General features: G+C 38.8%; 1 protein-coding gene across 4 annotated transcripts in view; it reads right to left on the bottom strand.

The window, feature by feature from the left end:
- ENTPD1 (ectonucleoside triphosphate diphosphohydrolase 1) overlaps positions 1–13,208 on the bottom strand; it is a 92,735-nt gene that overhangs the window by 36,027 nt on the left and 43,500 nt on the right. For 3 of the 4 annotated variants that reach the window (XM_053909775.1, XM_019445217.2, XM_019445218.2), the window contains exon 2: positions 7,792–7,919. In XM_053909775.1, coding sequence (XP_053765750.1) covers positions 7,792–7,857 — 66 coding nt within the window. In that variant the 5' untranslated portion in view covers positions 7,858–7,919. Of the gene's footprint in view, positions 1–7,791; positions 7,920–13,208 lie in introns of those variants that run through there. The other variant, XM_019445219.2, reaches the window with a different exon arrangement.

The following is a 13,208-nucleotide window of genomic DNA, read 5'->3' as shown; positions in this document are numbered from 1 at the left end:
ATCTGGTTTTTTGGTGTTGAGCTGTATAAGTTTTTAATATATTTTGAATAGTAACACTTTACTAGATATGTCATTTGAAAATATCATCTCCCACCCAGTAGGCTGTCTTTTTTTAGTTTTGTTGATTGTTTCCTTTGCTGTGCAGAAGTTTTTATTTTGAAGAAATCCCAATAGATTATTTTTGCTTTTGTTTCCCTTGCTTCAGAAGACATATCAAGAAAAATGTTGCTATGGCTGATGTGAAAGAAATTACTGCCTGTGTTCTCTTCTAGTATTTTTATGGTTTCAGGTCTCACATTTAGGTCCTTAATCAACTTTGAGTTTCTTTTTTGTATGGTGTAAGAAGGTAGTCCAGTTTCATTCTTTTGCATGTATGTGTCCAGTATTCCCGACACCATTTGTTGAAGAAACTTCTTCCCATTGCACATTCTTGCCACCTTTGTCAAAGATTAATTTACCATATAATTATGGGTTTGTTTCTGGGCTCTTGATTCTGTTCTATTGATCTGTGTGTCTATTTTTGTGCCAGTACCACACTATTTTGAAGAGTACAGCTTTGTAGTATATTTTGAAATCTGGGATTCTGATATCTCTGGTTTTGTTCTTCTTTTTCAAGATTGCTTTGGTTATTCAGGGTCTTTGTGGTTCCATACACATTTTTGGATTGTTTGTTCTTGTTCCGTGAAAATACTATTAGTATTTTGATAGGGATTGCATTAAATCTGTAGATTGCTTTGGGTAGTATGGACATTTCAACAATATTGGTTCTCTCAATCCATGAGCATGGAATATCTTTCATTTGCTTGTGTTATCTTCAGTTTCTTTCATCAGTGTTTTATAGTTCTCAGACTACGAGACTTTCACTTCCTTGGTTAAGTTTATTCCTAGGCATTTTATTTTTTTGGTGCAATTGTAAAGGGATTTTTTTCTTACATTCTCTTTCTGTTACTTCTTATTAGTGTATAGATATGCAATGGATTTCTGTATATTGATTTTGTATCCTCTGACCTTACTGAATTCATTTATCAGTTTTAGTAGTTTTTTGGTGGAGTCTTTAGGGTTTTCTATATATAGTATCATGTCATCTGCAAATAGTGAAAGTTTTCCTTCTTCCTTACCAATCTGGATACCATTTTGTTTCTTTTTCTTGTCTGATTGCTGTGGCTAGGACTTCTAGTACCATGTTGAATAAAATGGTGAGTGGACATCCTTGTCTTATTCCTGACATTAGGGGGAAAGCTTTTCACTATTGAGCTGTTAGCTGTGGGTTTTTTTTCAAAGATATTATTTTTAGGTAATCTCTACACCCATAGTGGAGCTTGAACTCACAACCCCAAGATCAAGAGTAACATGCTCTACTGACTGAGTCAGCCAGGCATCCCAGCTGTGGGTTTTTTATATATGGTCTTTACTATGTTTATGCATGTTCCCTCTAAACGTACTTTGTTGAGGGTTTTTGTCCTGAATGGATATTATACTTTGTTGCATTCTTTTTCTCCATCTATTGAGATGATAATATGGTTTTTATCCTTTCTCTTGCAGATGTGATATATCATGCTGATTGATTTGTGAATATTAAACTACCTTGAAGCCCAGGAATAAATCCCACTTGATTGTAGTGAATGACTTAATGTATTGTTGGATTTGGTTTGCTAATATTTTATTGAGGATTTTTGCATCTATGTTCATCAGAGATATTAGCCTGTAGTTGTCTTTTTTTGTAGTGTCTTTATCTGGTTTTGGTATCAGGGTAATGATGGCCTCATAGAATGAATTTGGAAGCTTTCCTTCCTCTTCTGTTTTTGGGAATAGTTTGAGAAAAATAGGTATTAGCTCTTTAAATGTTTGGTAGAGGGGCATCTGGCTGGCTCAGTTGGTAGAGCATGTGACTCTTGATTTTGGGATTGTAAATTCGAACCCCACGTTGGGTGTAGAGATTATTTAATAAAATCTTTAAAATACACACACATACCTACATACATAGATGTTTAGTAGAATTCACCTCTTAAGCCGTCTGGTCCTGGATTTGTGTTTGTTGGGAGTTTTTTGATTACTGATTCAATTTCTTTGTTGGTAATAGGTCTACTCAAATTTTCTATTTATTCTTGATTCAAATTTGGGAGGCGATGTTTCTAGGAATTTGTCCATTTCTTCTAGGTTGCCCAGTTTGTTGTCATATAATTTTTCATAATATTCTCTTATAATCCTTTATATTTCTGTGGTATTGGTATTTATACTCTTTCCTTTTTTGATTCTGTTTATTTGAGTCATCTCTCTCTCTCTCTCTCTCTCTCTCTCTCTCTCTCTCTCCCTCTCTTTGATGAGCCTGGATAAAGGTTTATCAAGTTGGTTGATCTTTTTAAAGAACCAGCTCTGGTTTCATTGATATGTTCTATTGTCATTTTTAGTTGCCACTGAGTTTATTTCTGCTCTAATCTTTAATATTTCCTTCCTCCTACTTGTTTGGGGTTTTGTTTCTTATCCTTCTAGCTCCTTTAGGTGTAAGATTGGGTTGTTTATTTAAGATTTTTCTTGTTTTTTGAGTTAGGCCTGTATTGGTATGAACTTCCCTCTTAGAACAACTTTGCTGCATCCCCCAAATTTTGAACAATTATGTTTTCATTTGCATTTGTCTCCATGTATTTATTTCCTCTTTGATTTCTTGGTTGACCCACTCATTGTTTAGTAGCATGCTCTTTAACTTCCATATATCTGTGCTCTTTCCAGATTCTTGCTTGTGGTTGATTTCTAGTTTCAGAGTGTTGTAGTCCAAAAAGATCCATGGTATGACTTCAGTATTTTTTAATTTATTGAGAATTGCTTTGTAGCCTAATATGTGATCTATTCTGGAGAACATTCTGTGTGCACTTGAAAAGAATGTGTATTCTGTGGGCACCTGGGTGGCTCAGTCAACTGAGTGTCTGACTTTGGCTCAGGTCATGATCTCGCTGTTCATGGGTTCCTGCTTCCTACTTTTCTTACTCCTGCCTATGATCTTTCCTTACCACTCAAAGAGATCCTCCTGGATCTGGATTTCTGTTTCCTTCCCTAGATCCAGGAGGTTTTCAGCTATTTTTTCAAATAAATTTTCTGCCCCCCTTTACACTCTCTTCTCCTTCTGGGAGCCCTATAATGCAAATGTTTTTATGCTTGATGGTGTTGCTGAGTTCCCTAACTCTGTTTTTATTTTTTTCTCCCATTCAGCTTGATGGCTTCCCATTACTCTGCCCTCCAGGTCACTGATCCATTCTTCTGCTTCCTCTAGTCTACTATTTATTCCATCTAGTGTATTTTTTATTTCAGTTTGAGTACTTCATCTCTGATTGGTTCTTTTTTTGTTTTCTATTTCTTTGTTAAGGGTGTCACTCTTTTCTCAAGTCCAGTGGGTATCTTTATGACCATTAATTTAAATTCTCTGTCAGGCATATTACTTATCTCTGTTTGTTATCTCTTGCTGTGATTTTGTTCTGTTCTTTTCTTTGGGACAAATTCCTCTGTCTCCTCATTTTGTCTAATTCTCTGCATTTTTTTCTTCTCTGTGTTAAGAAAGATAGCTACATCCCCTGTACTTGAAAGTAATGGCCTTATAAAGAAGAGGTCCTGTAGTGCCCTGGCGTGCAGTGTTCCCTGTTCACCAGAACCTGGCACTTCAGGGGTGTCTCCTATGTGTGACGCATGTGCCCTGTTGTTGTGGCTGAGCCACTTTTTACTTCAGTCCAATTGTCTGTGATGGCTCTCTTTGCCTATTGTGGGCAGGGTTTGGTCCCTGTGCTGTTAGTGGACCAGTCTGGGGCCACCTTTGGCTTCAGTTGAGTCAGACCAGGGGTTGGCCAGAGATGTATTAGCACAAACTGCAGGGTGTTTCTTGTGTTGTCTTCTGAGAGACTTTCATTGGTTGAAGGGGCCCACAGTCAGACCAGATATCTGCCCCAGACCACTGCTAGGGCTGCAGGCAGACTGGTGTGTGTGGTTATCTTTTCTCCCTGGGGCAGGAGTCACTTTGGAGTGGTGCTGGGTCATCAGGGCTGCTTACACATTGCTAGGCTTGTTGCACCACTTTGGATGGGCTCTGGTCAAGGGCATATTGGACGGGGCAGGTACACAGAAGAATGTGGGGCTGGGGGACTGGGGCACACAGTGTTAGCAAGGTTTGTGTAGGTCTGCTGTGGAAGGGGACCTGTGGCCACCAGAACCAAGGATGGCTGGATTAGAGGGAGTGGATCCCAAGAAGCACTTGGGAGCAGGGTGGGTTGTGTTAGCAAGGTCTGTTGTGATAGACCTGGAGTGAGACACCTGCATGTCCTCAGGAGAACACAAGGGTGGGGGCAGGCTGTTAGCAAGTTAGGTAGTGTTGGAACAGTGCTGGTTCACAGGTGTCCATGTGTTTATGTTGGGAGGTGGGGGAGGAGATGGCATCTACCAGCTCCTTTGTTCCTGGAGAAGTCTCTCAATGATCCCTACCCTTCCAAGCACATGCTCTGAGATTAGTAAACAAATCTCCCTCTTGCACACCCCAGGTGATTTTTAAACTGCTGCTTCTAGGTTGTATCTCCAGGGGCTGTTTGTTGTGCTATCTTTTTAAGGCTGGGGACTTAGTTTCCTCTCACCATCCCAGCTCTTCCAGAACTGAGCTCACTAATTTTCAAAGTTCCAGGTATAGGCCCCTGCTTCACATGCAGGATCCCCGTGCCTGAGGTGCTTGGTGTGAGAGTCTTGTCCTCTCCCCTTTCCATGCCTGTATTGTTCTTCCCTCCCACAGACAGTCGCACAGTTCCATTTAGCTTCTAAACACATCTCTGCCCTTCCTACCCTCTGCAATGTGGTCCCCTTCTCTACATTTAACTGTGGAAAGTCTGTTCTGCCAGTCTTCAGATCACTTTCTGGGTTACTTACACTGATGTAGGTGTTATCTTGTTCCATGGAACAAGATGAGCTTAGGGTCCTCCTACTCCATCTTCCCCAGAAGTTTGATGTTATACATTTTTCAAACAAATGTACCAGGTACAAATATCAAAATAAGTGTTATTCTTTAAATCATTTTTGAAAGGAAATAAACTGATTCCAACAAACTACTCAAAGCACTCAAGTAGCTCATGATATTTGGGATGATCCTGGTATTATTTTACAAACCACCCAAGAAAAGAGTCTCGTTTATTGCTCCTTATTTTAGATTATATAATATTTAATGATACACCTTATTCATCAAACTTAGTTTTGAATGATTTAAGAGATATTATCAAAGAGTATGCTCCAAAGCAGCAATGTCCAATTAAATTTTCTGCAGCAATGGAAATGTTCTATGTCTGCACTGTCCAATTTAGTAGCCACCAGCCACAGGAGGCTATTGAATACTTGGAATGTGGCTGGCACAATTAAAGACAAGATCTTTTATTTTAATTAACTTAAGTTGAAATAGCTGTATAGGGCTAATGACTATCAAATTGGGTAGCATACATAGCTTACAGCCATCACCAAAGACAAGTGCCTAAAATACTTTTGCCCTCAATATATGCCAGCAATCTTATTAAAATTAATGTATGACCTTAATAAATAGCTAACTTGCATATATAAATTGATCTTTGTGTTAAATAAACCAGTGATATTGCTATAAAGATTCATTTCATATGCCAGTGTCTACTCTTCAAATACTCATACTTTTTATTTAAAGACTTTGTTCCATTTCGTAGGTCCAATACAACACAGAATCACAACAGAGTCAATGGTGACCACTGTGATTGCAGAAGTATTCTTTGGGAACACGGAGCTCAGGTCTGTCATGGATTTTGCCTCCTAGACAGTCCCCCTCTCCAATGATGCAATAATGAACATGTAAAAAGGTCAAATCAAGAAGGCATGTACTTTTGGAGCTGGTAAACAAATAGCAGAACCAAGATGTCACGAGACTTCAACTGTGAGTGAAGTTTTGCCAAGAGAGCCGACATCACTCAACATTAAAAGGCAAGAGACCATCGACAATGAGATAATATCAGCCTTCTGTGCTGACAAAGGGGCTGCTGTGCACAGTTCCACTGAGTTGAGTTCGTGTTGCAAAGGAATGCCAATGAAATATCCAGGCCTCTGCTATACAGCAACTGATTTGGGTGGGTGGCAAAAGTTTTAGAAGCCCGGCATATGCATCCATCTTTCCGGTCTCACAGTTTAGTAACTTCAAATACAAGAAAATATACTTTTGAAGATGTATTCCAGAGCCTCCATGGTCAAGTTAACTTCTGAACATATGTATAGTTCATGTACATACGTGCCAATATGTACAATATTAGCATATTGATATATTCTGGGCCATTTTAGTTTTATTTACTTGTAGATTAATTTCAATGAAAGTTTAAAAAGGTGTGTTTACAACATAAATTTACATTTACCATATGCTTATTACTTAACAGATTAAATAATGACCACATTATAAGGTACTCATGAGAGATTCATGTTTTAGAAATTTTACTTTGATGAGTTTGAAAGGAAGCAGAAATAAATCACAACAGAGTTAATGACCCTAATTATTTTTAAAAATTTATTTATTTAATTCAAGTTAGTTAACATACAGTGTAGTATTGATTTCAGGAGTAGAACGCATTGATTCTGTCACTTACATATGACGCCCAGTACTCATCCCAGCAAGTGCCCTCCATAATGCCCATCACTCATTTAGCCCATCCCCCCAACCTACCTCCCCTCCAGCAACCCTCAGTTTATTTTCTGTATTTAAGAGTCTCTTATGGGTTGCCTCCTCTGTTTTTGTCTTATTTTTCCTTCTCTTCCCCTATGTTCATCTGTTTTGTTTCTTAAATTCCACATATGAGTGGGGCACCTGGGTGGCTCAGTCGGTTAAGTGTCCGACTTCGGCTCAGGTCATGATCTCACAGTTTGTGAGTTCGAGCCCCACATCGGGCTCTGTGCTGACAGCTTAGAGCCTGGAGCCTGCTTCAAATTCTATGTCACCCTCTTTCTCTGCTCCTCCCCTGCTCATGCTCTGTCTCTCTCTCCTTCAAAAATAAATAAAAACATTAAAAAAAATTTTTTTAATTCCACATATGAGTGAAATTATATATTTGTCTTTCTCTGACTGACTTATTTCGCTTAAATAATACACTCTAGTGCCATCCATGTTGTTGTAAATGGCAAAATTTCATTCTTATTTTCAATGATATTAACTAGCTCTTCAAATGTTGGAAATTTCCCAAGAAATCTGTCCACCCATGAATTCATTTCAAATTACTATATTCGATACATGTATATTTTCTTTGCATTTTTAAAACTGATTTTGCTTCTTTCTTTAGTATTTGGGAGATGAGGAACAGATCTTCTCCACATTCTTTGACCTTCAAAGTGCTTTATACAATGCTAATAAATTTTATTATTTTGGTGACAGTAGTAATTGAATAAGAAGAACAAAGAGTACAGTGCTGTGACACATCCACAATGAAACAAGGAGTAAGAAGTAGAGATAGTACTAGATCAGAGAATATCAGCACAAAATATTCCCACAAAATACTAGCGCATATCTGGATGTAGTGAATTAAGTATCTGTTTCTGTTAAAGTACTAATAATAATTATTGCTGAACAAACATAAACACAATTCTCTTCCTACCACTAATTGATTCAAGGCATTCTCTCTTCCAGAATGAACATTGTTTCCATTTTACCCCCTTAATTCAATGGATATTGACTTGCTCCTGAGCTGCCAGAACCTCCACTCCTCCTGAAAGCTCTGATTTACCATAACTTCCTTCCCTCGCCCAACCCCAACCAGACCCCCTCAAGATTTGATTTACCTTAACATTTTCTGGCAATGGTTTGTTCTGGGTCAGCCCCACAGCGATCAAAGCAATCACAGCCATGATAGAGGAGAAGCCAAGGATGATCAGTATATTTCTAGAACAAAAACTCTTCAGTTCAGACTCTAAAATCAAAAGCAGAAAAGGAACTATCAATAAGAAGTCAACAAACATTGACTTTTCCTCTACTTTCTGTATTGTCTTGTGCTCGCTATCTGGAGACATCAAAGATAGATAAAGGTCCATCTTTATTCATAAAACACTTGCAAAGTAATAGGTAAATAATTCAAGAACAAAAGGATTTGTTTGTTCTGTGATGAGGACCAAGACTGAATTAGTGGCTTTGGTAAGGAGAATGGACAGAATTGGGTCAGTGGTCAGATAAGGAATGAGGAGACAGAAGAATCCCAAATTGGCAGTTTAATAGGTCATATAGGTCCATCAGGATACAAGTAACAAATAACAAAAAAGCAAGAATCGTCCTCATTTCTCAAATATACCACAAAATGTTTAAGATGTTAAAAAGTATTTTAAAAAAAAAGATGTTAAAAAGTATTCAGAATATATCATCAAACATGAAACTCCCACTACCTCAAGATATTTTCTGGCTTGATATCCCCTTGCATTTCAGCCACATTATATGTTGTAATTGGTAATAGCATAGAGGCTGTGGAGTTTTGAACATATCTTCATTCCCATTATCTCATCTATTCTGTTCTTAACCTGTCATGGGACATAAAAAAGCTCCAAGCAAAGAATTAGATAAAAGGCAAAAATTACTTTGATCATTATGAAGACAGCATATAGCAGAAGTGAACAAGAAATGGAATGCTGCCCACTCCCTCCATTCTAACAACTCACTCTCTTCCTCTTTCAACTTCCCAAACTATCCCTAAACTTTTTTCTTAGACTTTGAAGAAGAAGGATAGGATAAAGCAATAAAGAAGCACGTGAAATGAGATGGGTTCTACAGAAGAGACTGCACTTCTCTAAAGACAGGGCACGGGATTAAAACAGCTGAAAGAGGAGCCCAATTGAGTCTTTCCCTCTGGGTTTCCCTCTTGATTAGCAGCAGCTACCGCATACTGAAACAGGAGTTCCTCCTTAAGCTTTTGAGCAGAAGCTTGGATTTAATCCAAAGAATTGTAACTGCATGGGTCTCCAGTCTGCTCATCAACCTCTAGTATCTTGACCAATCTTTACCCATCAGACCAAACAGTATAAAACTTAGGAGAAAAAGTTTTAACAAAATCATTAGCTACTGCTTCCAAACACAGCAACAATAGATGAAATATACAGCACTTCCCCCACCCCTTCTCCCTTCTCAAAAGAACTTCAATTTTGTTCAGATGTTTGCCATTCCTCCAAGCGGTCCACATACCTCATGGGAAAAGGATACAACCCTCCAGCTCAGGGTCAAGCCTGATTGTTGTGCATAATCTCATTCCCTCACCAATGACTAGTTCAACAATGGATATGTACCCAAAAATGGTCCATGAGATCCTAGAGGAAGGCTGCTGGGGCAAGTTCAGGAAAAGAAAGGCAGCATTCTCGTCTTCCTCAGACATTGCCCTGCCTGGATAGGATGACATCCAATGATGGCAGAACACAGAGATGGAGAGAACTTAAGTTTTTGATGGCATTTTGTACTGGTGAAACAACAAATCCTGATCCAGTCCTCCCATGAGACTTATGCTTTGGCCCAGTTAGAGTCAATATTTTAATACTTTGAAGCCAAAACATCCTAATATAACTGGTATGACAGAAGTGTGTTTGATGCCAAGGTTCTGAAGTCTGGAAAAGAGCATCCCCTAGGTACTACCTGCCTCAGTTCCCAAAGTTATGATATTGACAATCACAACTCGTAACAAGCAGCACTTTGGATGAACAATTACAAATCAAATACCAAGGGTAGCGCACTGCAGCAATGTTTCTACTTTAATTGAATTTTGAATGCTCTACTCCCTCAAGCTGTTCCCCAAAAATCTACCTATTAAGTTGTTTTGTTCTCATAAGTATGACAATTTTGCTTTCTCACTTTCCTTCCACATCCATTGGGCATTAATCTTAGTGGTGAAAAAGACCAACAAGGTCCCCACTCTTTGGAGTTCACAATCTAGCTGGGGAGATAAATAAACCAGAACAGAAGTGACAAATAAGTGACTTCAGGTCATGATACATGCTAAGAAGAAATTTAAACTAAGGAATGTTTACAGTTTAATGGAAATTAAGTAATGGGATATGCAGCAAAGTTGTGGTGGGAGAATTAAACTGAAGCAGGAAAGCCTCTCCAAGAAGGTGACATTTGAGCTGAGACCTGGATGTTGAGCTATGAGAAGGAGTAACAACATTTCAGAAAAAGGGGACAGCAACTGCAAAAGCCCTGAAATAGGAAACAGCTCAATGTGACTGTTTCTTCCATTTCCTAATGAGATTATTTACTAACGTCATTATTCCTGAACAGTTGGAAATATACTTTCCCACATTTACCCAGGTTTTCGATGACATCCATATTATTAGAATGTATTGAAGACTTTTATCATATTCTTATTAAAGATAAGACAAGAAAAAGAACTTGAAGAGAAAGCTAAGGAACTTTTCATACACGTTTTTTAAAATAAACCAAAAAAATAATGGCTCAGTTTGTTTTTTATGTAACTGGCTAGATTCCCAGGGAGGAGTAATTAAAATACTACCATGTTTTCTATGGATTATGGCAGGTTGTTTCCCAAAGCCCTGATCACATGCAGGAAGCCAGACTCTTCTTAGGAGGTGGTCCTAGATGTACCACTAAACACAAGGGTCCAGGTGGGACTTAGCTGTGTTGTGCTCATAAAAAGGGAACCACTTAGGTTACTACCCCTCTTCTCTGGCCCCCAGAAATCTTTCAGATGTCATGACTGCTTTTATCAAATCCTGTTATGGAAAATTCACAGTGACTGTGTCTCCCAGACTCCTTGAAAAGCCCTTAATTTGCCTTGTGGATAACAGAAATTTGGTTTCTATCACACCATGTGAAATACGATTTCAAAAACCAATTTCAAGAAACATTTTTTATCAGAATATCTAATGGCAAAGTGTTGTGTTTGTTTTCCTTTGAATTGTCTCACTATACTGGAAAATTCAAGATTACTACTTCCTTTCCATTTTCCCCTTTCATATGATGAGCAGGGAAATGTTTCTATTTAAGATGAGAGAACCAAGTAGAAAGTTCAGCTCTCACTTGAGACACAAAACTGAAGGAAACGCAAGCTTTGAGAAAACTGATTGATTTCAAGCCAATTAGCTATGTCTGAGGAAAAAAACCAAAAACAAAAAATGATGTTTTTATTCTTATGCAACAGCCATCCTGACATCTATAGTTAGCATCCTATTAAAGTGAAGATCAGTCTTATTTAGTTTTGTCCTTAGTGAAAATTCTGCTGAACAGAGAAATCCTGGCATCTCTACTTCATGATATCAAAGACGTAATATCTTAAAATTTTACTATATGAATAAAAAGATTTGGAGTGTTGGCAGATGTGGTGGCTTTCAGGCAAAAACAACTCAAGTTTTACTCTGCAGATCCTGTGTGACTCACTAGATTCAGACCGTTTCCAATTTGATGGGTCACATCCGGACTAAGCTTGGCTCATCACATAGAAGAAGAGCAAACACAGACAAACACTGGTGAGTAAACACCAGTAGAGTGCTGTGGCCCTTGATGTGGGCATTGACAAAGCCCAGTGACAGGATAGTCACTGAAGTTCAAGGGCCTGGTCCTAATCTGGCCCCACCATTCCCCCAAATCCCAGCGTCAAAGTCCCTGCTCCATTTCTCCTATCTTCCTTCTTTTCCATCAAGTAGTTGTTCTTGGTGACACACATTTAGATTGTTCTCACACTTCAGGGTTTTAAGATCTTTCTCAATTCTCAGTTCATTCCAGGTGCCTTAGACCCACCCTCTTCTGTGGTGATATCCACTCTGGTCCAGTCACTTCCACCTCTGCTACGGCAGACCTTTCTTATACCTTCCACCCCTTCCAGTGCCCTTCCCTATCAGAATCCATCCATGTATGGCTGCAGAAATCTCCCATAACTGACATTCCCATGGTTCTTCCTGATCAAGAGTCTAAGGTAGCTTCCTGTGGGCTGCCAGATGAAAGCCATACTGATCTACCTATACCTCTCAACCCTCTGGAAATGTAAGCCCTTTCTATCTCACCATTCCAAGAAGCAGATGTTTTTCTTCAAGATCATACTGCCTGACATTATGTTCACTAGAATGTAAATATCCTGAGTGCAGGGACTTTTCTTCTGGCTTGCTCATTGCCATATTCCCAGTATAATGAATAAATAAATCTTCAGATTCTTCTCCTGAGAATCTGAAATTTCTATCACTTAGAATTCTATTCCCCTCTTTCTCCACTTCTTTTTCCTTGTCTCTTTTAAAATCAAGCTCAATAGCCAGACTTCAAGCTGTATCACAAAGCTGTAATCATCAAGACAGGATGGTACTGGCACAAAAACAGACACTCAGATCAATGGAACAGAATAGAGAACCCAGAAGTGGACCCACAAACGTATGGCCAACTAATTGTTGACAAAGCAGGAAAGAATATCCAATGGAATACAGACAGTCTCTTCAGCAAGTAGTGCTGGGAAAACTGAACAGCGACGTGCAGAAAAATGAACCTCAACCACTTTCCTACATCATACACAAAAATAAACTCAAAATGGATGAAAGACCTCAATGTAAGACAGGAGGCCATCAGAATCCTCAAGGAGAAAGCAGGCAACAACCTCTTTGATCTTGGCCACAGCAACTTCTTATTCAACAAGTCTCTGGAGGCAAGGGAAACAAAAGCAAAAATGAACTATTGGGACCTCATCAAAATAAAAAGCCTCTGCACAGCGAAGGAAACAATCAGCAAAACTAAAAGGCAACCGACAGAATGGGAGAAGATATTTGCAAATGACGTATCAGATAAAGGGTTAGTATCCAAAATCTCTAAGAACTCACCAAACTCAACACCCAAAAAACAAATAATCCAGTGAAGAAATGGGCAAAAGACATGAATAGATACTTTTCCAAAGAAGATAGCCAACAAACACATGAAAAAATCCTCAACATCACTCACCATCAGGGAACTACAAATCAAAACCACAATGAGATACCACCTCACACCAGTCAGAATGGCTAACATTAACAACTCAGGCAACAACAGATGTTGGTAAGGATGTGGAGAAAGAGGATCTCTTTTGCACTGCTGGTGGGAATGCAAACTGGTGCAGCCACTCTGGAAAACAGTATGGAGGTTCCTCAAAAAATTAAAAATAGAATTACCCTACGACCCAGCAATTGCACTACTAGGTATTTATCCAAGGGAGGCAGGTATGCTGTTTTGAAGGGGCACATGCACCCCAATGTTTAGA

Source organism: Panthera pardus, unplaced genomic scaffold, assembly GCF_024362965.1.
Source record: "Panthera pardus isolate Hobbes unplaced genomic scaffold, ASM2436296v1 HiC_scaffold_22, whole genome shotgun sequence".
NCBI classification, from domain to species: Eukaryota; Metazoa; Chordata; class Mammalia; order Carnivora; family Felidae; genus Panthera; species Panthera pardus.
Note: the sequence above shows the minus strand (reverse complement) of the source record. Positions and strands in the feature narration are given on the sequence as shown.